Source organism: Arvicanthis niloticus, chromosome 29 (genome assembly GCF_011762505.2).
Source record: "Arvicanthis niloticus isolate mArvNil1 chromosome 29, mArvNil1.pat.X, whole genome shotgun sequence".
In the NCBI taxonomy this organism is placed as follows: domain Eukaryota; kingdom Metazoa; phylum Chordata; class Mammalia; order Rodentia; family Muridae; genus Arvicanthis; species Arvicanthis niloticus.
The window spans coordinates 19,908,055-19,930,771 of record NC_133437.1 but is presented as its reverse complement, the minus strand read 5'-3'; the positions used below and the strand labels follow the sequence as shown (position 1 = coordinate 19,930,771).

General features: G+C 42.8%; 2 protein-coding genes across 4 annotated transcripts in view; one reads left to right on the top strand and one right to left on the bottom strand.

Annotated features, from left to right (window-relative positions):
• Iqgap2 (IQ motif containing GTPase activating protein 2) overlaps positions 1-22,717 on the top strand; it is a 264,536-nt gene that overhangs the window by 186,697 nt on the left and 55,122 nt on the right. For both annotated transcript variants that reach the window (XM_076927203.1, XM_076927202.1), the window contains exons 14-16: positions 11,673-11,763; positions 16,032-16,199; positions 18,431-18,573. In XM_076927203.1, the coding sequence (XP_076783318.1) occupies positions 11,673-11,763; positions 16,032-16,199; positions 18,431-18,573 (402 nt within the window). The remainder of the gene's footprint in view (positions 1-11,672; positions 11,764-16,031; positions 16,200-18,430; positions 18,574-22,717) is intronic.
• F2rl2 (coagulation factor II thrombin receptor like 2) lies at positions 241-4,954 on the bottom strand. Of its 2 annotated transcripts, none has more exons than XM_076927204.1 (2): positions 4,753-4,954; positions 241-1,423 (listed from the first exon to the last, which is right to left on the bottom strand). In XM_076927204.1, the coding sequence occupies exons 1-2, from the start codon at positions 4,820-4,822 to the stop codon at positions 375-377; spliced, it is 1,119 nt and encodes a 372-aa protein (XP_076783319.1). In that variant the 5' UTR covers positions 4,823-4,954; the 3' UTR covers positions 241-374. The 2 variants fall into 2 exon arrangements, with proteins under 2 accessions (XP_076783319.1, XP_076783320.1); XM_076927205.1 differs by having other exon boundaries at positions 4,756-4,954.

Sequence of the window (22,717 nt, the reverse complement as noted above, 5' to 3'; positions counted from 1 at the left end):
TTGCTTACGATTAAGACACTCTCAAAATACAAAATATTCTTTCAATCCTCATAACTTTACATTCGACGTGTGAAGCACTATTTCATGGGAGCTCTAAAATGGAGCCGTGGCCAGGCCTGGTTGACCCCAGCGCTTGGGAGGCAGAAGCAGGCAAATCTCTGTGAGTTCAAGGCCAACCTGGTCTAAATAGAGAATTCCAGGCCAGCCAGAACTACACAGTGAGACACTGTCTCCAAAAAAAAAAAAAAAAAGGAATTAAATTAAAATTAAAAAATTAAAAATTGAGCTGTCGGTGCCATGCACAGGTTGGCCCAAGCATGTACGTTTTCCCAGAACTCTTTCCTTGTTCTCTGCGATGATCCTGCCATGGCTGACTAAGAAGTAAGCTGATCGACAATTTTCGACATGACAAAATAAAGGAATGGGTCTAGGCAGCTGTTCAGGCTCCCCAGGCACAGAGCTATGAGATACATAAAGTACAAGCTATCGGTGTTACTGTAGTAGTAGTTGGCATGGTGGATGATGAGTATGGTGTTGGTGGGGGCAAAGCAAATTGTGAAGATCACGAGGATGAGGAGAACCGCCTTGATGTACCGCCGCCATTTGCGGTCCTGGGAGTTAAGTTTGTGGATGAGGGTTGTGTAACAGAAGACAGTGACCACAAACGGGATGAAGAACCCAAAGACTGCTAAGGAGACAAAGTAGTAGAATTGGAAGGGCGATGGGGACGCGCATGTGTTATGGACATCGTGGCAGGTGGTGATCTCTGGATGGACGAGATGGTACTCCTGCTTCAGGATGGCAAACGGCAGCATATATAAGAAAACCATGACCCACACCACACCACACATGAGCAAAGTGAAGTTGCGTTTCGGCAGCTTCCGGTATGTGAAAGGATGGACTGTGGCCAGGTAACGGTTGATGCCCATGCAGGTGAGGATCAGAATAGCACCGTACATGTTGCCATAGAAAATGACTGTGGTGATCCGGCACATGGCCTCACCGAATACCCAGTTGTTCCCATTGAGATGGTAGGTGATCTTAAATGGCAGTGTGACACAGAAAAGGAGATCTGCGATGGCCAGGTTGGTGTGAAAGATGACCAGACAGATGGATTTGGTCCTTGAGGCCAGTTTCCACAGGGTCACGATGTTCGCTGGTACACCAACCACAAACACCAGGATGTAGATGGCAGGTATCACTTTGGTACTTAAGGAACTTCTCAGGTAGCCCATGGTAGCATTATTCACATGGAGAGTTGAAATACTTTCTTCAGGGCACTCCACTTTTATAGTTGTGGTGGCTCCTGTCCAGCCTTCTATGTCAGAAAGTGGGAATTCTTCAAAGGTATTTTGGGGAGCGCCATTAAAACTCTTAATAGTTAAGGCTGGCTTTGCCGAGTCGTCTGAAACATTTTTCATGCCTGTAATTTAAAGGAAATATTAGCATATGATTTGTTACCAAGTCCCACCTGTGGTTTGGATAAAAATAAAATGAAATGTTTGATGCTATGTGATTTCTATAGTTATAGAACTTGGGGTCATATTTTAAAAATCAGTATAGATGATACAAACCACAGGTGTGCATATATAGTATGCATCCTATGCTCCACTACTGTGCTTTTCTGTGGGAACAACTAGATGACAGGTCCCTGCATGTCGGGAGTTTATGATAGTGCTAGATCAGTGGCCCTTTGGCAAACCACTATCTCTAAAATTATTTACATTACGAGTCATAACAGTTAGCAAAATTACAGTTATGAAGTAGCAACAAGAATAATCTTATGGCTGGGGGTCACCACAACATGAGGAACTGAATTACAGGGTCGCAGCATCAGGAAGGTTGAAAACCACTATGCTAGATGAAATTAAAACCACACATTGGAACACTATAGAAAAATGTGTTATTGCCTATCAGCTGAGGGTGGGAAAGGCCAGTCAGTTGATTCTGAAAATGTTGGTCGCATACTTACATGGCAGTGCTGTGTCAGTTCTAAACTCCACTGCCATCTACAAGGAACACTTTACATCAGGGCCGAAGGTGCTAAATTCATCTAAGAGATGAACTTGAGAAAGTAGGTCACACAGTTAACTCCCAAAGGACCTCTAAACTGTCCTCTGAAGCCACGATCTTTTCATACCTTCTGGCACATAAACACCACCCCCCTCCCCGCCACCACATGTTGGTAATTGAGCCACACTGCCCTGTCTTTCCCCCACCCCCCACCCCCCTGCACAGAATTTGCAGAGATATAGCTACTATAGTAGGTAGAATAACTTTCCACCCAACCTAAGGTTCCACCTGCCAGCTCCTAGAACCCATGATGTGTTATCCCATGGGGAAAGGGGGTTATTTAGTTAGGAATTAGGAGATGGGAACAGAATTGGCCATGTGGTTATAATGCAATGACTGGATGTGGCATTCCCAAAAGCCAAGAGCAAATGTGAAGTGTGACTTTCTTAGTCTTCACAGAGCCTGTAGTTTAACTCAGGAAGTAGAGAGAGGGCCTACAGAGAGAGCCTATGGAGAGAGAGCCTACAGAGAGATGTGGGAAGAAGAAAAGCAAAGATGGGCTTGAGGAGAAATGCCAGGTTTTAAGACAAAGAGAAAAATCAAAAGATGAACTCACTGTGATAACCTGAGGTGTTAAAATGATTTTGTTTTGTTTTGTTTTGTTTTGTTTTGTTGGTTTTTAAGATAAGGTTTCTCTTTGTAACTGCCCTGGCTGTACTAGAGCTCACTCTCTAGACCAGGGTGGCCTTGAACTCACAGAGATCTGCCTGCCTCTGCCTCCTGAGTGCTAGAATTAAAGGCATCCACCACCACCCAGCAAAATGAAATTTTTTTTAAATGAAAGAAACGTATCAGCTATGTGCTGTAGATACTTGGCACAACTCAGTCGGTTCCCGTTATTCTGCAAATGCCAGTGGAAGCCTGGTACATTCCCATTTGAAAAGCTCTCACTGAGATCTGGACACAAAACTCCTGCATCCTTCATTTTAAATATTCCAGGATGACGTTCAGTAGACTGTCCTCATTCGGAGGCACGTTCTCTTCCTGATTTAGTCTCTAGCCCTTGCTCCCAGGCTTCGGAGTTTGCATAGGCTGAATTTAATGTATCAGGTGGAATCAGTGTTGTCCTAACAACTGGTAAATGAAGGTGACCCTGTGTCATTCAAGGAAAGACTACTTTGGAAGGTAGCGCTCTGTGTGCCTGTGTTTAGGTGTGAGCATTATTGGAATATCCTGTTACATTGGAGATTGGCCATGTAAGTCCTTCTGTACATGCACGTTTGGATAAAGCCAAGTCTGATATTACTCAAAACAACGCCTGGAAAGGAAGCAGAACCTTGTATACAAATTTCTTCCCTCCAAGGTCTGATGAGAAAGCTGATGAAACCAAGTATTAGTCAGCTTTCAGGAGAGTCCTGTGGTTGGGTAAGACCCGTGTCCACAAACACACTGAAAGAAGATTGTTCCCATAATATTTCAGGTCTGGCACCACCTAGATCTTCTATTAGTCAGAAACTGACTTTCCTTAAAAATAGTATTCCTTGTTAAATTTTATTCATAAAAAGACAAGCAACTGACCAGGATTTTTTGGTTTTCATTTGGGGCAGTGTTTCTGAAATGCTCCTGGCCTGGGAGAAGGCTTCGGAGAGAGTCTAATCCAAAGAGAATGGCCCTCAGCATCTCACCACATCTCCCCAAGGCAGACTGCGAGTCCACTGCCCCGCCACTCCTAAAGTCCCCACTTTACACTTCTCCCAAGCAGGACTAGCATCAGGAAGGAACTCTTTCTCATAACTCATTTCCTTGTAACCATGGCTCAGCTTTTTGGCTTCTCCTCTCAAAGAAACCACAAACCTAGCCAAGCCCTGCTTGTACAGCCCCTGCCATGGGTCCCCTTAAGCAGGGACCTCAATTTAAGGACCATCCCTTTTGCAGAGGGCTGTCTTTTGTTTAAGTTGGTTTCTTAGCATCTCTCCCTCCTGATTGATTGCCCTGTGGCCTGACAGTGAGAGCACTGGATACAATCCTGTCTCAGAGCAGTTCATTTCAGAACAATCAGGAAGTTACAAGCTACCATGATAGAAGACACGTTCAAAATGAAATAATTATTTTTGGAAAAGCTTATTTCTAAAATTATACATAACCAAATTATACATAAGATATCATATGCATATATATTTGTATAGACATATATACACAGAGACATATATACATACATATGGGAGGGACAGAGAGAACTCCCTGGTTCTGAAAGATTAAGAAAAGAAGGTATTTCACCTTGGAAACACCTAATATCACTGATTAACATTACTGGCTGCTGAAACCAAATTACTTTTCTTGACAGTATTTTTCCCCACCGGTGCCTCAACAGAAATTATAAGATTTAGAAATTTGAAAAGATTTTTTAATGCCTCGAAAAAGTGCAGTCTTCTCTACATCTCTACACATACAAGCACTTCTCACTCCAAAAAAAAATGTTTTTTGACTTAATCATAAAGTCACAAACATAAGAGACACTACTAATAGAAAACGGTTGGTCTTTGACAAGGTTTGACTTGGGAACAAACTTGAGATGCTTCCATGATATATTACACCAGGTTAAAAACCCAGATCAAACTGTGCCTTTCGGTTCACAGTTTCTAGGAGTTAACAAGAAAATTAGGGATTTGACTCCTACAGAGGAAACCATCCATTCACCCCTCCCTCACCTCCATGCTAGTCCACAAGAAGGGGACTTACCACCTTGGCAAACAGTGGCCGGCAGAAACAGCAGCCTAGTCGCAACCAAGATAAGGACTTTGATCTCCATGTCCTGAGACCCGATTATGGAATGTTATTAAATGTACAGAGTCACGGGACAGATTCCCCTCGGCTCCATGTGTGAGCAGCAAGTGGAAGCCTGAGAATTCTGCCAGCCTGCACTGTGTGGCAGGGACTTGTCCTGCCGCTACAGAGAAAGGATGTGGCCACTTGACGTTTGTGTCTGAGTGTATGACTCAGGCCGAGCCTCTCTGGAGAGAGTTACCATATCCCTTTAACTCTTCCTCACACACACCCCCCCTCCCCGCCATTATTTCATTTTGAACTGGTGCTGTATTTCTCCCCAGGGGCTTGGAATAATGGCAGAGATTGCAGAGTCCCTTGCAAAACAAAGCTGAGAAAAGATGCTGGGCAGCAATTAGCTTTGAATTGGTTCCATAGCTCGGTTCTCTTCCCCATTTCAGAAACCTGGCTCCAGAACGGTGCCTTCTATTTCACACAAAAATGGTCAGACATTACACTTCTGTATCAGTCACTCAGCCATGGTCAGAAGAGCCTCTTCTTACAGTAAACGGGAACAAACACAGAGATCCGTAATGGACAGAGAGTGAGAGACTTTGGAACACTCAGTCCTACATGGAATGTCTTCATCAGATCCTTCCCCTCCAGGCTCAGAGATCTATACGGAAGAGAAGGCAGAAGGATTGCTAAGAGCCAAAGGGGATGGATAACACTAAAGAAAAGTGTCTTCCAGATAAAACAGGACTGGTGTACATATGAACTCACAGAGATGGCAGCACACATAAGCCCTGCACAGATTCAAGCCAAGGAGGGTCCCAGAGCTGAGATGGGAAAGGGAACCAGGGCTCCCACTGACCAAGAAAGTTCTGCAGTTGCTATCCACTGGCAAAGGAAAGAGTGGTTTCCTCCAATGGAATCTCACTGGGTGTCTTAGCCACATGTCAGGGTAGGCCCTGTGCCCAGGAGTGGTTGGCTCACACAAAGGGAATTCAGTGGGACTTCTGTATACTTTTCATCTCATATTGCTTTGTTTGGGTTTTTTTTTTTTTTTTCTGTCTTATTGGTCTTATTCTTTGTATATTTGGGTTTCCATTTTGTTGGACGTTTGTATGTGTGTTTCTTATTTTTTGTTTGTTCCTTTTTATTATTTGTTTAAATATAGATAGCAAAGATATAGTGTTAGAGAGGCAGGAAGGATCTGGAAGTTGAGGAGAGGGCAAAGTATGATCAAAATATAATATGAAATTTCTTTTTCAAAAGTCAAAATGAAGTTGTAGTTTATTTCAAATTTTAGTCCCTAAACTGATCACATAGTTATAAACTAAATTAATCATGAAAAGCAAATACACCCCCCCCTCCATTTTTTATTTTGTGTTATTTTATTCTTTGAGACAGAGTCTGGCTTGCCTTGAATTCAAGATGTAGCTGAAAATTGACTTAAGCTCCTGGGCCTCCTCCTCCTCCCTCTGGGTTGCTGGAACTGAACTCAGGGCTTTATATATGTTAAGCAAGGAGTTACATCCTCAGTCCTTACAAATAATTAAGAAGTTCAAATTGAATCAGAGGTACTATACTGTTTCTAAATTTCTCTAGTGCATATTTATGACCCCAGCATTTGACTGACAGGCCACTGTAATGAGCTGAAAGCCGCCCTTGACCATGTTGTGAGTTCTAGCCCAGCCTCGGGAACACAGTGAGGTCCTGTCTCAGAGGGAAAGAAGAAGAAAATTCTCTACCTGCCTTCCATTGTCCTGAGAGTCCTTAGTGCCTGTCGGGAACTTAGTTTTGTTGTTTCTGGGGAGAAGGTTCATTTGCCGTAAATCAGTGTGTCCTACACCATTTAATAACTCTGTAGGGTCAGGTAACAAATAGTCTCAAAATCAAAAAACCCTATTTGAACGGAACTAAATTAAAATTATAATGAAATACTGAAGAACAGGAACTTGCTTTATTCCGTGAGCTTTTTCTCTAGTCTGTTTTGTTTTGTTTTGTTTTGTTTTGTTTTGTTTTGTTTTGTTTTGTTTTGTTTTGTTTTTAGACCAGGTTTCTCTGTGACCTGGCTGTCCTGGAACTCTATCTATATAGACCAGGCTGGCCTTGAGTTCACAGAGATCCACCAACCTCTGCCTCCTGGGTGCTAGGATTAAAGGTGTGTACCACCATTGCCAGCTTGTTGTCCCATGAATCTTGATAAACAGGTCTATAATTAGCATTTTGAGATATATATATATAGATAGATATAGATATAGATATAGATATAGATATACACACACACACATGCACACACGCACACACAAATCACATTTATATCTCAGCTATCATAAAGTACAGTTCATTGGTGTTAAGTGTTAGGTTTCATACCTGAGACAAATGGCTGAGATGCCTATTTAACAGATCAAAGTGAACACTGACCACCAGGATCTCCCAGCATCCCTCAGCCCGTACCTGTTATAGGTCCCTCCTGGCTGGCATACCCTGCACCCTACCCTAAACTTCTCCAGTCCAGGGGCCTGGGCAGCTCAGACCCTAAAAAAATCCAACTATTTTGGTTAGCTACTCTTTGTACCTTTAGACTTCCTGGCTGCTTCACCTGTTTCTCCTCTCCCCTCTCCCCACCCCTCCCCCTCTCCCTACATGGCACAGCTCAGTATGGTCGCATATACTCTGTCCTCCCCCAGATATCTCTGACTCTAATTACACTCTCCCTTTTATCTACAATAAACCTAGGAGTCATGTTTCCTTCCCTTTTTCTTTCTTTTTTTCTTTTTCTTTTTTTTTTTTTTTTTTTTTTTTTCTTTCTTCATTTGGTGCTGAAACCAGGAATTCATGAATGAGCCCCCTTCTGGGGAACCGAACCATTCCAAACCAAACTATGGTCTGACTCTCCTAAGGCGTGTACAGATCCTTGGTTATAATAAGCGTGTGTGTGTGTGTGTGTGTGTGTGTGTGTGTGTGTGCGCGCTTACGTATGTAAGCATATATAAGCATGTGATATGTAATGTGATAAACAATATATAATATATAATATGATATGTAAGCATATATATCACATTTATATCTTAACCATCAGAATGTAGAGTTAGCTAGTGTTAAGTACATTTAACAAAGTATTAAAAAAAAAAAAAGAAAACTCGATTATAATACATTTGCCTTGATATATTTTAAATTCCAAGGCAGGCAATCCCACCTCTAAAATGCAGCAAGAATCAGAAAATCAAACTTCATATGAGACTTAAAACGAAATGAAGAGGCAACTAGGAAATCATAGAGATTTATAGTAACTTTTCTCATCTTTATTAAATTTAGCCAAACTACATCATTTCCAACGGTCAGATTTAACACTTCAACTGCATAATCTCTGGTACCATAAACTAAGGTAGAATGTTCTAATATTGTAGAAGCAATAAAACCAGAAAATTTGTGTGTGTGGGGTTGGGGGGTGGGGACAATCTTTCTTGGCATCACCCAAGTTCAGGAAGGCGTGGTGTGATTTGCATGTGGCCTGGGTGCTGGTTCCATCCACTGCTCATTCAGGCATAGCCTGGCTGTGGAGCCTGGTGGAGGCCCAGCCCCAGCATCGTTGTCCCCAGTCTTTCGTTCAGTGACTGAAAAGGGGATTTCATTTCACATGGGAACATTTTTTTTGTTTTCAATTTTGGTGTCGTGTTTAGCTTTCCTTTAGTACAAACAGGGTCTCGAACCTGTTGGCTCTAATTTGTTTTGTTTTGCAAAGCCCGGGCTTTCGTTTGGCTTCTGAGACTAATACTTGAATCTTGGGGGGGGGAACGGCCATTTTCTCATCCAGGCAACAGTGGGTGTCTCCTGCAGGGAAGCCACATCTTCAGAAGATGGCTGAGATGGGAGGAACTCTTCTAAAATTTCATTTCCTAAGCAATTACCATGCCGCCTGCCGATGGTTCCCCTGTGGCAGCGGTAGCTGGTGATGACTCAGGAAACAGGCCTCACGAATAGTTTAGAGTACTGTGTATTCCCCCAATAACCCCGGAGGAAGCAGCATGGGTCTGGTTTATGAGACCTCACCACACACACTATCTCACATTGCTCCCGAGGGAAGCTGGCGGATGTCTGTTCTCCTTCCAGACCAGACCCTTACACTTCCTGAGCCCTCAGTGATGAAGTTTACCCCCAAAGGATTCCAATGCCAGAGTTGATTTCCTTCTGTGTGCTACAGCTATGCATGAGGGTATGCATATACATGTATGCTTATGTATGTGGGTACCCATGTGGAGGAGGGGGGCATAGATGCAAGTAGGTGTGTGCACATAGGCATGTAAACGCATATGGAGGCCACCGGACAACTCAGGTGTCATTCCTCAGATGTTCTCCACCCTGGTTTTCTGAGACAAGGTCTCTTATTAGTCTGGAACTTGCCAGTGAAGCTGACTGGCCAATGAGCCCAGGAATCCTCCTGTCTCTACCTCCCCAGTGTAGGAATTAGAATGGCATACTACCAATCCTGGCTTGCTTGCTTGCTTGCTATCTTTTTTTTTTTTTTCCTAACGGTCCTAGGGACTCAAACTCAGGACCTTGGGCTTCCAGCTGAGCTATCTCAAGAGCTTCCCCTAGGCATCTTGGTTCCAACTGTAGACCACAACACTTATTCCTCCATGTAAACGAGCCCTCGCAATTTGAAAACAGAATTTGAGAGGCTAGAGAGATGGCTCAGCAGCTCAGAGTGCACACTGCTCTTACAGAAGACCTGTTCAGTTCCCAACATTCCTGTCAGGGAGCTCGCAAATGCCTATAACCAGCTCCAGGATCAGACGCCCTCTCTGGATTTGAAGAGCAATTGCATCCATGTGCACATAGACACACATAATTAGAAATAAAGTAAATCTTTTAAAAAGTGGACTTCTAAATCTTTCCTGAACGTAGTTAATGTCTGCTCATAAAATTAACTTGAAGACCCATTTAATATCTGCCAGCACTGTGCTTGGAGCAAAATCTTCAGAATTCACACAGATGTAAGACACTAAAACAAATTCCGTGCATGTTCTCTGCTGCTGTCACCTCTTTCTTAAGCCACTTAATAACTACTCAGTTTTTTTTTTTCTCCTGTATATCAACCCTTAGCTATTGTCTTATTGCTGTGAAGAGACACGATGACCAAGGCAACTCTTACAAAGGTCTAACATTTAACTGGGGCTGGCTTACTGTTTCAGAGGTTCAGTCCATTATCGTCATGGCAGGAAGCATGGCAGCTTCCAGGCAAACATGATTGCCGGAGGAGCTGAGAGTTCTACATCTTGACTTGAAGGCAGCCAAGAGGGACTCATTCCACGCTAGGCTGAACTTGATTATAGGAGACCTCAAAGCCCACCCCCATAGTGACATACTTCCTCCAACAAGGCCAAACTTTCTCCAGCGAGGTCAGAATGGTCCTAATAGTACCATTCTCTGTGGACTATGCATTCAAACACATGAGTCTATAGGGGCCAAACCTATTCAAACCACTACATCCTTCTTGCTTACTTCTCAATCATGTGCCATGTAGGTAAAAATGGCTGGGGAACTGCAGGGTTCCTCACACCAGTCTGTGTGTAGTTGTCTGGGAACACTCTGGGTTCCTCCAGGCTTCAAGTTAGGCCCGGCTGCTCACTAAAGGCCTCTCCACGGCTCCTCACTGCACAGCCCCAACACACGAGGAAGTCCTTGGGTTTCCAAAACCGGTTTATTGGCATGACGGATGGTGGATGGATCTGGATGCACACCCCCTAAAACCCAGGGCGGACCTGAGTTAAATAGGGAAGGGAAGAGGGGGGAAGGGCTGGGGAGGAATGCTTAATTGGCTCCACCCTGTGGCCTTCAGGTACCTTATTAGTATGTAAATCTCTCTAGGGCCTGGGGCCTGTTTATCAAGCCCACCTGTGTACATGACTGAAGGGTACAGGTTGAATGGAGATCAGACCTCATGTCCACGGCCTGACAGTGCCATAGCTAATATTACCATGAACAGAGTATATTCTGATTGCTTCTGGCCTCTCCAAGAGATCCTAGGCTCCCTCAGACCATTTACCATACCTTTACTTTTGTTTTTGTCTAGCTGTCTGACAAACATTGAGTATCACTGTTTCCCTCAAATTTAAAGCATTCCCTGACATATGTAGGCATCTTGGCACTTAGATTGCTCACCACGGTTTCTGAGTGCTTAACTATGTAGCCATGGATGGCTTTTTACTAGAGATGGCATCTGAGTTATGAGATATGGCAGGAGCCAGCAAGGGCAGAGTGCTATGGCCTGAAGGATGTCCTAGAACAGGGAGGAGAAGCTTGAGAGCCAGGCAAGTTCCCCATCACTGGTCCTGAGAAGAAAGCCTATGTTGCTTTCTAAGGTTAAACAGAGGAGTGGTGTAGTGAGACATCCATTTTGAAATGAGCGTGGGTTCTTACAGAGATCAATTATGGTGCAGACCAAATTGGAAGCAATGAGGCTGCATGGGACGGCAGCACAGCTGTTTATGGAGAGCAATGCTTCTCATTTTTCCTAATGCTGTGGCCCTTTAATCCGGTTCCTTCTGTCGTGGCGACCCCCAACTATAAAATTATTTTCGCTGCTACTTCACAACTGTAATTTTGCTACTGTTAGGAATTATTATGTAAATATCTGCTAGGCAGGATATCTGAGATGCATATGCATCCCACTGGGGTCATGACCCACAGGTTGAGACCCACTGAACTAGGGAGTGATCTGGATGAGGATGTGTGGCCTGCCTGTCACCATCTTGTGCTGCATGGTGGAGCTACCTAGTGCTTGCTGAATAAGAAGTACGAAGTGATAATAAAAAGACTCCCAAAGAGCGGTGTTGATCCAGTTCCATCAGGATTCATTGTTCTCTGATTCTATGCCACTGTTGCAGGATCCTAAGAGTGTTTCTAAAGTTCTCTGGCTGGATGAGATACAGCAAGCCATCCATGAGGCCAATGTGGACGAGAACAGAGCAAAGCAATGTAAGTCCTCACCTTCTTCTGCTTGCCAAACCTGCCTTGCTTTTTTTTTTTTTTTTTCTTTTTTTAAATGTGGGTATGCACCTGAAGTCATTCACTCAAACATCTGGAGAGATCTGAATGCTTTTCTGTTTTCAGTCTCAGATGCTTATCTAAATCAACATGTCACTAGCTAGTTGCCCTGTTCCCAGTAACCAGTTGTTATCACCAACAAAATTTGACAGTATTGCCCACCCCCCAAAAAAATTTCAGACAGCAAAAATGTTTTGCAGACTGAAATTTTATGTTTAAATTGAATCCTTTTTCCCCTCAATTGATCCATAGAAAACTATTGGTTCACAATAAATGTCTATTCGATTTTTTTATGCTTTCCATTGTTAATAGAAGTTTTTCTCAGAATCAGACCAGAAGGCGGAGGGCTTGGGGGAAGCAACGAGTGGAAAATGCAAGGTCAGACTCTCAAAGGGACTGGGTCAGCTCTTAATCACCAAGGGCAGATGGGAGTGGTTGCATCTGATAGCCGACTCTGAAATACTCTCAGTCAGAGAGTGATGGAGTTAGCCAGTTGTTCCTGATCTGTTTATCCACAAAGCTGACTGGTGGCTATGAAATTCTCTCTTGAGCTGTATAGATGGAGGAGTTCTGAGTCATATAAAACGAAAGTAAGCCAGTGAGATGGTTTGGTGGGGAAAGGTGCTTACTGCCAAGTGTGATAACCTAGTTTGATTCCTGGAACCCATATGGTAAAAAGCAGACTTCCATAAGTTGTCCTCTGTTCTCCATGTGTGTGCATACACACACACACACACACACACACACACACGTAAAAATATATGTGTAAGAAAAAATTTAAAAGCTCCAACTTGAATCATGAAAACAGTTCTATCCCCGAAGTCCCATACTGTTGACAAACCCACAGCCTCTATGGATGAAGGATAGGACAAATTTCTTTGAGACAGGGTGTCAGTCACTTCACTGCCAGAAAATAGTATGGTTAACCTGATTCTCAGAAGGCCCATAGGCTTCTGCCTGGTGATTTGGTGGGGGGTTGGGGGGGGGGGGTGGTACATGAAAGACATTAGAAGATTTTTTTTTCAGTGATGCTGGCTCTGAATGAACTACAATCCCAGCAGATCCAAAATGTCACCGTTTCTGCCCCAGAGCGAGGGCTTTTGAAAGTCAGGTGATTGATGGGGTTTCCCTCCCCAGGGGATCCAGTGAGACTGCCTAATACACCTTATGGTTGCTTGCCCCTTTCTGAAATACCATAAGCAGCATCCCTACATTAATTCAAAGGATCAAAATTTGATATTGTATTTTATACCTCTATTATCAAAGAAGAATCTGAGATGGCTTCTAAGTTGATACAGTAACAGTCTCCCTAATACAGAGTTGAACGAGAGTCCCAAACGTATAAATTCGCCCCCCATTCCGTGGCATGATTAGATTCTGTGCCATCCCATCAGGTCACAGAATGCTGTGGGAAGAGCTTGGTCTTCCTCCCCAGATGTGGAGGATCTGTAAGGAACATCTGGACTTTATTTTCTTAGCTTGGAAAAAAAAAAGTGTTAATTTTTCTGACCTGGACTTTTATGCCCTTAGGAACTTTGAAGTCTCTCCTAAGACTCTAGTGCTTAAGGGGAAAAAAATACATTCAAGAGGGGTGTGAGAGCATTTTCCATTTGCATATACACTGAAGATAGCTGTAGTCTGCCAAGTCACTTGAAAGAAATGAGATTGTTATGTAGACACTTGGCCTTCAATGCCCCCTTCCTAGAGACCCAGACAATCTAAAACATATTGCATTCCTGGTTTTCCCTTCACAGAGCCTGTGAGCATCGGGTCTGTTTTTCACATGGAGACTCCTGGTCCCTTGACTTTAGGAAAATTTGAAGTTTCTCTGCTCATGTGGTTTCCTTGCTCTCCCCTGTCCATCAAAACTTCCTCTGTGCTCTCTGAGTCCTTCCCCATGCTACAAGAGTTGTGGTCCCTCCTATAGTATGTAATGATAAAGTAGGATGGTTTTGGTTTTTACAGTGAAAGCTATCTATGGTCAGACATTAACATGAGAATGTCCTGATTTCAATGGGAATTGTCTTAGCTTAAAAATAGTTTTCCTTCTTTGCATGAAAACAAACTCTCATTGTAGGTCTGAATAAACCTAGATTTTTTAACAAAGGGCATTGACCCATATATGTCACCAAGGGCCAGACTGAGAGTAGAGAGGGACCAAGGCCCTAAGTGTTTGTTTTCACTGGAGTATCTATCCCCAACATTTGAGTCCTTAGGGCAGTATTTCTCAACCTTTCCTCCCTAATCATTGTACCCCAAGGAGTAAATAATTTCCCCTTAACTTTTCCTTATCCCAACATTACAATACCACAGACATGTTGTCTACCTATTTGTGTACTGTATGTCAACCCATGCTTTACACATTAAAGAACCAGTGGTTGCTTCCTTGAGTGTTTATCTTCCTATGAATGCATTGCTTAGAGAGAGCCCACTGGGGTGTGGCTTAAAATGTAAAGCAAACTCTGGGTTTTTGTTTTGTCTCCTAAGAGGTTTATAGGAGATTTTAACATTTTTCAACAGAAATGTATTTGACTTCTGGAAGATCAGTTATCTGATGGCTTCTACGATCTCTGACTCAACCACAAGCCACAGAGTAAGCACTAAAGACATCAGAATTGATGTTTTTGCATCCCTGGACATTGGAACTGATCCAGTGTTCTCGATGGGGACCCCTGGGACAGACACAGGAGCCTACCTGTTCTTCCCATAGACATAATTCTAAAGTCCATGATTGTTTCTAGCAGAAGCCACAAACTCCACAGTTTGGCTGCCACACTGGCATGCAGAAGGTGTGAGCAGGAAGTGACACCAGACACCTGAGGACTTTGGGGTACATGTATTGCTAAAGCAAATAAACCCAGTATCCTGCTCCAAATAAACCCAGAGTGCTGATCCAAAGTATCACTTAGTTTGTTCTGTACAACTCAACAAGCATTAAGCACCTACTGTGTACCACAGACTACGAGTAAAATGAGGATCAATAGAGCCTCACCTGTTGGTTGGGATTTTTCAGAGGAGGGTTTTAGATCTTCATAGCAAACAGTTCCAGCTGGTACTGGAAGTGAACCTGTGTGGCAGCTCTCTGCCCATCTATTCAATTGCAGGAAACATTTCTGTATTTAAGAGCTTTGAACCTATATCAGACATCTTCCAAGGAAAATTAGCTCGGCAGGTTAGTTTGATGCAACCGTCCTGTGTAGTTCACCTTTGAGGAAGTCTTTGTCACTTGCTTGTCCCTCCTAATCCCCTGAGACCACAGATGTCTCAAGTGTCACTTCTTCATCTTGCAGAGCAATTCTAAGAAAAAGGACATGATGGCTGAGGTTCACCACTGTTAACCTCACCCCTCGGCACAAGAGCAAAGGCTCCCTGCTGTCAGTACCTGTCATTCAGTAGCCAGTGGGATTTGCTAGAGAAGTTCCCTGATACTGTTTGTGAGCATCTCTGAATTCATAGGGCTTTGCCTCCAAGCTAGCAAAAGTCAACATGTGTTTCTTAGTCCTTCAGCTGCATCTGTGTATAGTATTACCCATGACATTAGGCATGTGCAAACATAATTTGATAACAACCATGTATTCCGTTCTAGTTTTACTCTGACCAAAAGCAACTTAAGGGAAGGAAGACTTTATTTGGCTACTCTATCTAAGTCACAATTCATCACTAACAGAGGTCAGGGTAGGAACCTGGAAGCCAGGACCATGGAGGAACGCTGCTTGCTGGCTTGCTCTCTTGCTGTTTAGTTAGATTTCAAACACAGCCCAGAACTACCAGCCTAAGGATGGTGCCAACCATGGTGGGCTATGTCCTCCTGCATCAATTAATAATCAAGACAATTTCCCCCAGAGAGGCCCACACACCCGTTTGAACTTCGAAATTCCTCAATCAAAGCTTCCCTCTCATGCACACTCAATAGATGACATCACAGCAAGCCCCACCAAGTTAGCCCTCATACCTACACAAGCCTAACCAGAGAATGTTAGACTTATAACACACCATGCTCCCATAGAACCTTCTTTTCACAACCCAAACCGATGGGTGAATTAGTGATTGACCAGGTGTGTATGGCCAGACTGTCAGAAAGAAAAAAAGTTTAATAGCAAAATACCAATGAATTTCTAGAAGGTTGGATTATGTAATTATATATCTTATTTAAGTACAAAGTAATGACTAACCAAAAGTTTGCTTTTCTCATTCCCCAGGGGTTACACTGGTGGTTGATGTCAATGAGTGTTTGGATAGAAAACAATCAGATCATCTCTTGACTGCACTCAAGGCTTCTTCTAGTAATAGCAATAACATACTCCCAGAATGTGCCAACAAGTACTTTGATACCCTGGTGAAGGCGAAAGAGTCAAAGACTGACAGTGGTGAGCATCCCCCATGACTTAGCACAAGCATGTCACTTCACATGTGGCGGTGTCTGTGGCACTGTGATTTCTTACATTTTGAGACAATTATTGCTCTCACATCAATATTTCTGAAATGTTTAGCATCTATGACAAAGGAACTGTTTCTAGATTCTTTTTTTTTTTAAGCTGCAGTTATCTCAGCAGTAATGCATAGACGTCACATCATAGAACTGAGAAGATATAAGCATATGTCTTTATACTAATAATTGCCATCATTTAACCATCTTGAGACAAATGAATTATACAGTATTAAATGGGAGAGATGAAGCGGGAATAGGTAAGCAAATGTGACATTCGTATACTGCAATGCTAGCAGCCACCAAAGGGATGAAGAAGATACATGCTACAGTATAGATGACCATGAAAAGAGTGTGTTTAGTAAAGAAGTTGGGTAGAGACAGTAGGTCCTGACAAGATGACTCAATGTACAAGCTTGATGACCTAAATGCTATGTCTAGAACCCATGATAGGAGGAGGAAATGGACTCCAAAGAACTGTCCTCTGCCTCCCATGCATATGCCATGTTATACATGTGCTGGCACACACACACGCAGACACATACACACATATATACAGGCACACAGACACACATACACACGCACACACACACACATACACAGACATATACACGGACATATACACACATACATACACACACATACACACATGCACACACATGCACACACAGACACAGACACACACATATGCACACAGACACACATACACATGCACACACACACACATACACAGACATATACACGGACATATACACACATGCACACACATACACAGACACACACATACACACACATACACACACACACATGCACACACATACACAGACACACACATACACACACACACACATGCACACACATACACAGACACACACATATACACACACAGGCACACATACACATGCACACACGCACACACACACATATGCACACACAGACATATACACACACATACACACAAACACAGACACACATACACACACATACACAAACACACACACATACTTATTTAATTAAAAACAAAAGACCAACAGTTGTCCAACAGCCCATTTAAAGAGAAAGCTGTTACTTTTTTGGACACTGACAAACTAAACACTTGAGTACTTAAAACCAAAAAGAATGAGCACATACTTATATGACTTGGTTATTCTGTCCAGTTATTTGAATGTATTAGAACATTTTATGAAGGCTGTCACTCAAACTTCGATTTACCTGGAAAGATGATGAGTCTAGTGGTCACTTAGCAGAAGTTGACTTAGTTTAGTCAGAACTTTTCAGTGGTTAGGGTAGATCTTAGGCCTCTAGTTTGGGTCAGAACTAAAGGCTAATTAACAAACGTAAGGATGTCTAAATATACTATAATGTGTGGCCCATAGATTTGTGAGGAAGAAACATTCTTTCCACCAATGTAAGCCATGACTGCCACAGACTTTTGTAGCCTCTTCCCACCTACCCAAGCCACACTCTTTCAGCAATTTTTTTTTTCTCTTTTTATGTGGTTATAGAGAGCATCCTGAGCAAATCAGGAACTGCCTTCTCTATTTTCATTGGCCTTCATGTTGCCGCACGCCTTTTATTTTGTAATTTGGATAAATTTGTCCCCAGAAGTAGCTCATCTCTGCGTTCAATATGGGTCATGGTTCTTGTAAATCAGTTCTCGTCAGAGAACATTCTGGATGACTTTATTAGCAAATACATTCTGCTCATTGGTCCCCTCCATCTGCTTGTGAGGATGTCAGCATCTTCAGGTAACATCGCATTACATGTTAGCTTTTGATTTTCGTTGGCCGTTTTTGACTCACGCTATCCCTATGAAAGAGCTGGAATCCAGAGTCAGTATTAGATTTTTCTCTTTCCCCCACTTGGAGGTGGGGCAGTAAGGAGCTGCCATTGAACACTCAGACTTTGTTCCATTTTACTGTGTCATTTCTAGTGACGGTGACATAGACCAACTGAACACTTAGTTTAAAATGGTTTTACTACATTATTGTATGTACTGGAACCTCTCTCTGTCTAGTCTACCAGACTTGACTTATCGACACTGGTCGCCTCCTCCCACTCCCCACCCCTTTCTAACCAGAGTCCTCGTGACTAGAATGCCGCTGAGCCTCTTGACAGGAAAGCATAAGAGCTCTGTTCCTCTCTAGACATTAACAGTCTCTTCTTCTTTAGAGTTCAGTGAAGGTCCATGGGTCAAACTCAACGTGCAGCAGAAATATAACTACTATTACAACACGGATTCCAAAGAAGGCTCTTGGGTCCCACCTGACTCATGCTTGTCCAAAGAATCATGGCTCACAAGAGAAGAAATTGAGGTAAGGAGGTTGTCGTTTGGTGAAAAACTGTGCAGTATAACGAGACATGTGATAGCTGGTCTGTTCATCATGGAAGTGATGGGAGAGACTAATGAGTTTGAATAGTGTGTAGGAATATTCTTCTTGAACTGGAGTTGAGTGTGCTGGCATGCTAAATAAAAACACTTCCATGTCCTGGCACAGCCAAACGAAAAAGAACAAGGAGAAGACACACTCGCCATTCATCTGAGATGATAGCTTAGTCTAAGAAGTCAACCTTCAAGTTTTTCTTATCAAAGTTACATTTGACTAATAAGAATTTCTTAGTTGTTGATATGTTTTATGTCTTTTCTTCCCTCCTCCCCCTTTGCTTAACACTTAATATGAAACTATTCCCGGTAAAATCCATTTTCCTCATGAAGTGTTGGAATGGGCATCTCTGCCACAGAGAAAGAAGCACAGCCATCTTCAGGATAGCTTTAGGAACAGACAACACTGAAGTACAATCAACTGGTAGAAAAACTTTAAATGTTTGCTTCTCTGAGACAATTGTCAGCATGTTTTTATTGTTTGATGTCATTTTTTTGAAGCTTTGCACGTTCTAGCATCTAAATACAATTGATACAATTGAATATTTTATACCTGACTTTTATTCAAGTCATGTACTCATATAGCATACTAATCCAAATTTAAACATGATACAGTGCATCTGAACTTTTATTTTACCACTAGAGATCTCTTTGAATGGATCCTTGACCCATGTTTGTAAGTTTTAGCTGACCATATTTTACTTATCAAAAATAATTTCTCTATTCTTTCCCATTCTGTTGCATGTGGCTTTTTCTACCCTGACTTAGCTCTGGGAACAGGCTACACTACCCACCCCCACCCAGCTTCCCTTGAATCCTGGGATAAAAGACATACACACAATTGTTCCTTTTCAACTTGCCTTCCTGAAACAATTACTGAGCACTCCTATCTCCTGCCTGGCAAATTGTGCCCTTATCAATTTCTTATCTCTGCACCTCCCACCTGCCCTAAACCCGTAGGTGCTAAGATACATCTAGTCGATACTAAACATCCCTGACACCCTCCCCCTCCTTCCAAGCCCTCACATGGCTTCTTGGTTCTTCTCTCTCTAAAACATGGCAAACCTCCCTCCTCCCTTGCATCTGTCTCCTTTCCTCCAGGGACCTGGAAGTCCCACCTATTGCTTCCTCCCAGCAATTGGCCCATGGCTTTCTTTACTGACAGATAAAGAACCAATTGGGGATCAGGACCTTAGCATCAGAACTGCCCCTACATGATCCTTTGTTAATCAGAGACCTATATAACAAAACACTTGAGTTTGATAGAAACAGTGCATGTGTTAATACATACATTATTGTTGGCTATTAGAACATTGCTGTATTATGTACAAGATGAAGCCCATTCAGAAGTGTCTGAATATTCATTGGTCTAATAGTCTCTCCTCTTCTATGGAACATCGGCCTAAGCTTTAGATTGTCAGTGATTTCTCCTGTCTGCCTAGTCCATCTTAGTCTGGATGCATTCCCAGGCACACAGACGATTTGTTGCTGTTGTTTTATATGTACAAGAACTCAGTTCTAAAATTTTGCAAAGGAAAAAGAACCAATAAGAATAATGCTATAGAAAACATTGGTCCAAAATGCCCTTTACAGGCTCTGTGCTGTAGTCCATCTTAGTCTGAATGCAGTCCCAAGCACACAGTAGTTTTGTTATTGTTTTGTATGTACAAGAACTCAGTTCTAAATATTTGCAAAGAAAATAGAAAAACAACTTAAATAGAAGACATCGGTCCAAAGCACCCTTTGTAGGCTCTGTTCTAAGTCACTTTTCTCTTATTTTCAATTCTCCTGTCCTGTGTAAAGGAACAAAAGAAAGAGCTTTCAAAAGACTGGCCCCTGTAACTGTCCTGTATTAGATTTACTTTTTTTTTTTCAAAGAACACGAAGTTCTTAAAACATACGTACTTAGAACATAAGTAGCTATTCCCTGTAAGTTTCCTTTCAAAAAAAATAAGCAAAATCAAACAAACGAAAGACCTAGAACTAAGCCATAAGTAGATGGTCAGGTAGCTATTACTAACATGGCCTTCTTCACGGAATTCTGTGAAGGGGGCTGGGGAGCCGACAGAAGGCGGCTATCATCCTTGCAGCCATCTTGAGCCATATACCCTGATAAGAGACTTGATTGCATTAGCCTGCAACAGCTGAACATACTCTGATAACATCTTGCTTTAGATACCCAGGATCTTCCCTTGGGTGTGTGAGACTTAAAGGTGTGTGACTTAAGGATGTGACTTAGAGATCAGATTTAGAGACAAGACCTAAGGGCATGACCTGAAGGCATGGCTTAGAAGTGAGATATATAAAAGGCTAGAGGCAGACAGAGAAAGCAACAGATTACTTGACATTAGGTAGAAGACACTTGGCTCTAGAGAGAACAATTTGGAGTACAACTTGGCAGTACAACTTGGAATTAGGAATTAGGTTAGAGAGTACAACTTAGAGTACAACTTGGAACTAGGAATTAGGTTAGAGTACAACTTGGAGTAGGAATTAGGCATTGAGGAAGAAGACACTTGGACTAGAGAACTCGGAAGAAGAATTATTAGGCATTAGGCATTAGGCACTTAGCACTTGGAAGAAGTAACTTGGAACTTGGAGGCACTAGGGACTAGAGACTAGGAACTCAAGACTTGGGACTTGGACTAGAAAGAGAGACTGAAGAATAAACGGGATTGAATCACACTCTGTCTGGTCTCCATTCCTCGAGTCCATCCTCACTCTCTCTCTTGCTGAACCCTGACCCTCGGACCGGAGCAGCTTGTGGAAGTGCAGGCTCTAACAATTTAGCCCCCAAGGCTTTGGCAGTGCGGGTCCAACATTGACAGAGCGGCCTGTGACATTTTGGCCCCCAAACATGGGGTAGTGCGGTTCTCAACATTTTTGGCCCCCAAACGTGGGGCAGCTCGGGCCGCAACATGGGGCAGTGAAGAATAGAAGTAAAGTCAGAGGGATGTTGTATTAGGATAAACCCTTTTATGGCAATCAGATGCCAGAAGTACGTTACAGCCAGAAATAGTCTCTCGAGTGTGCCCAAGAGCAAGAATGAGTAAGTAGCTCTACAAATGGGTCCTGTGAAAGCTCAAACAAAGCATAATGCTGTTGAAGGCACCGCAAGTCAGTGCGGTCACTATATCATTCACCAGGGGTGGGCATATACCATCAACTTCAGTGTTCCTACGTGGAGGAAATGAGGCGTAGGATGGGTGGAGGAACTAGGATTAATTCTACAGCTTGCATAGACTACGCCAACAACAAACAGGGGCTTTCCCCCAGTGCTTCTAGTTTTTAATCTAACTTTTCCAGTCTCCCAACATTGACGCTGTGTCTAATGCAGCCGCTGGCACATCTGAGGATGCGCCATTGCTCTGGGATTCATAATACAAGATGCAACTCAGGAAACAGATTTATTCCGACGCAGAGGATAAGTGGTGTCTCTCAGGGGAGGAAACTTGGGAAAGGATGCTCAGGAAGATTGCCTCAAGCTTGAGACTAAAAGTTGGACTCAAAAGACATGAAACTTGCCGATGAATCCAGATGTTAGAATATGTTCAGAGAGACGATGCTGCTAATAATTATTCTGTCTTGGAGAAGAAAAATACGACGCTTAAATATAGATCATATTAGTACTTTTAAAAGTCAATTAGTACTTTTTAAAGTCAGTGGCTGTTGAGTGCGACGACACACACCTTTAGTCTCAGCACTCAGGAGGCAGAGGTAGATGGATCTCTGTGGGGGCATCCTGCTCTACCTATTCCAGGCCAGCCAAGACTACCTACTAAGACCCTCTCTCAAAAACAAATAACTGAAAGTAAAAGTCAGTAGCCCTGGGGATGCTGCAGTATAGAACTATGTGCTACACGTTCGAGGGAGGAAGTGTGTCCTGAAAATGTGTGACAGAAATGCCAATGAGAAGAACAGACCTGAAGGATGTAGTTTATTAACTAGTTTCAGATGTTCAACGTGCTTACAAATTGGGGCAAAGAATATGAGAATCATGAACAAGTGCTGTTTTCCCCCCAAATCCCATGCCAGGATTGAAAAGATGTGCCAAGCTGTGAAGTAGTAGCGCTAAA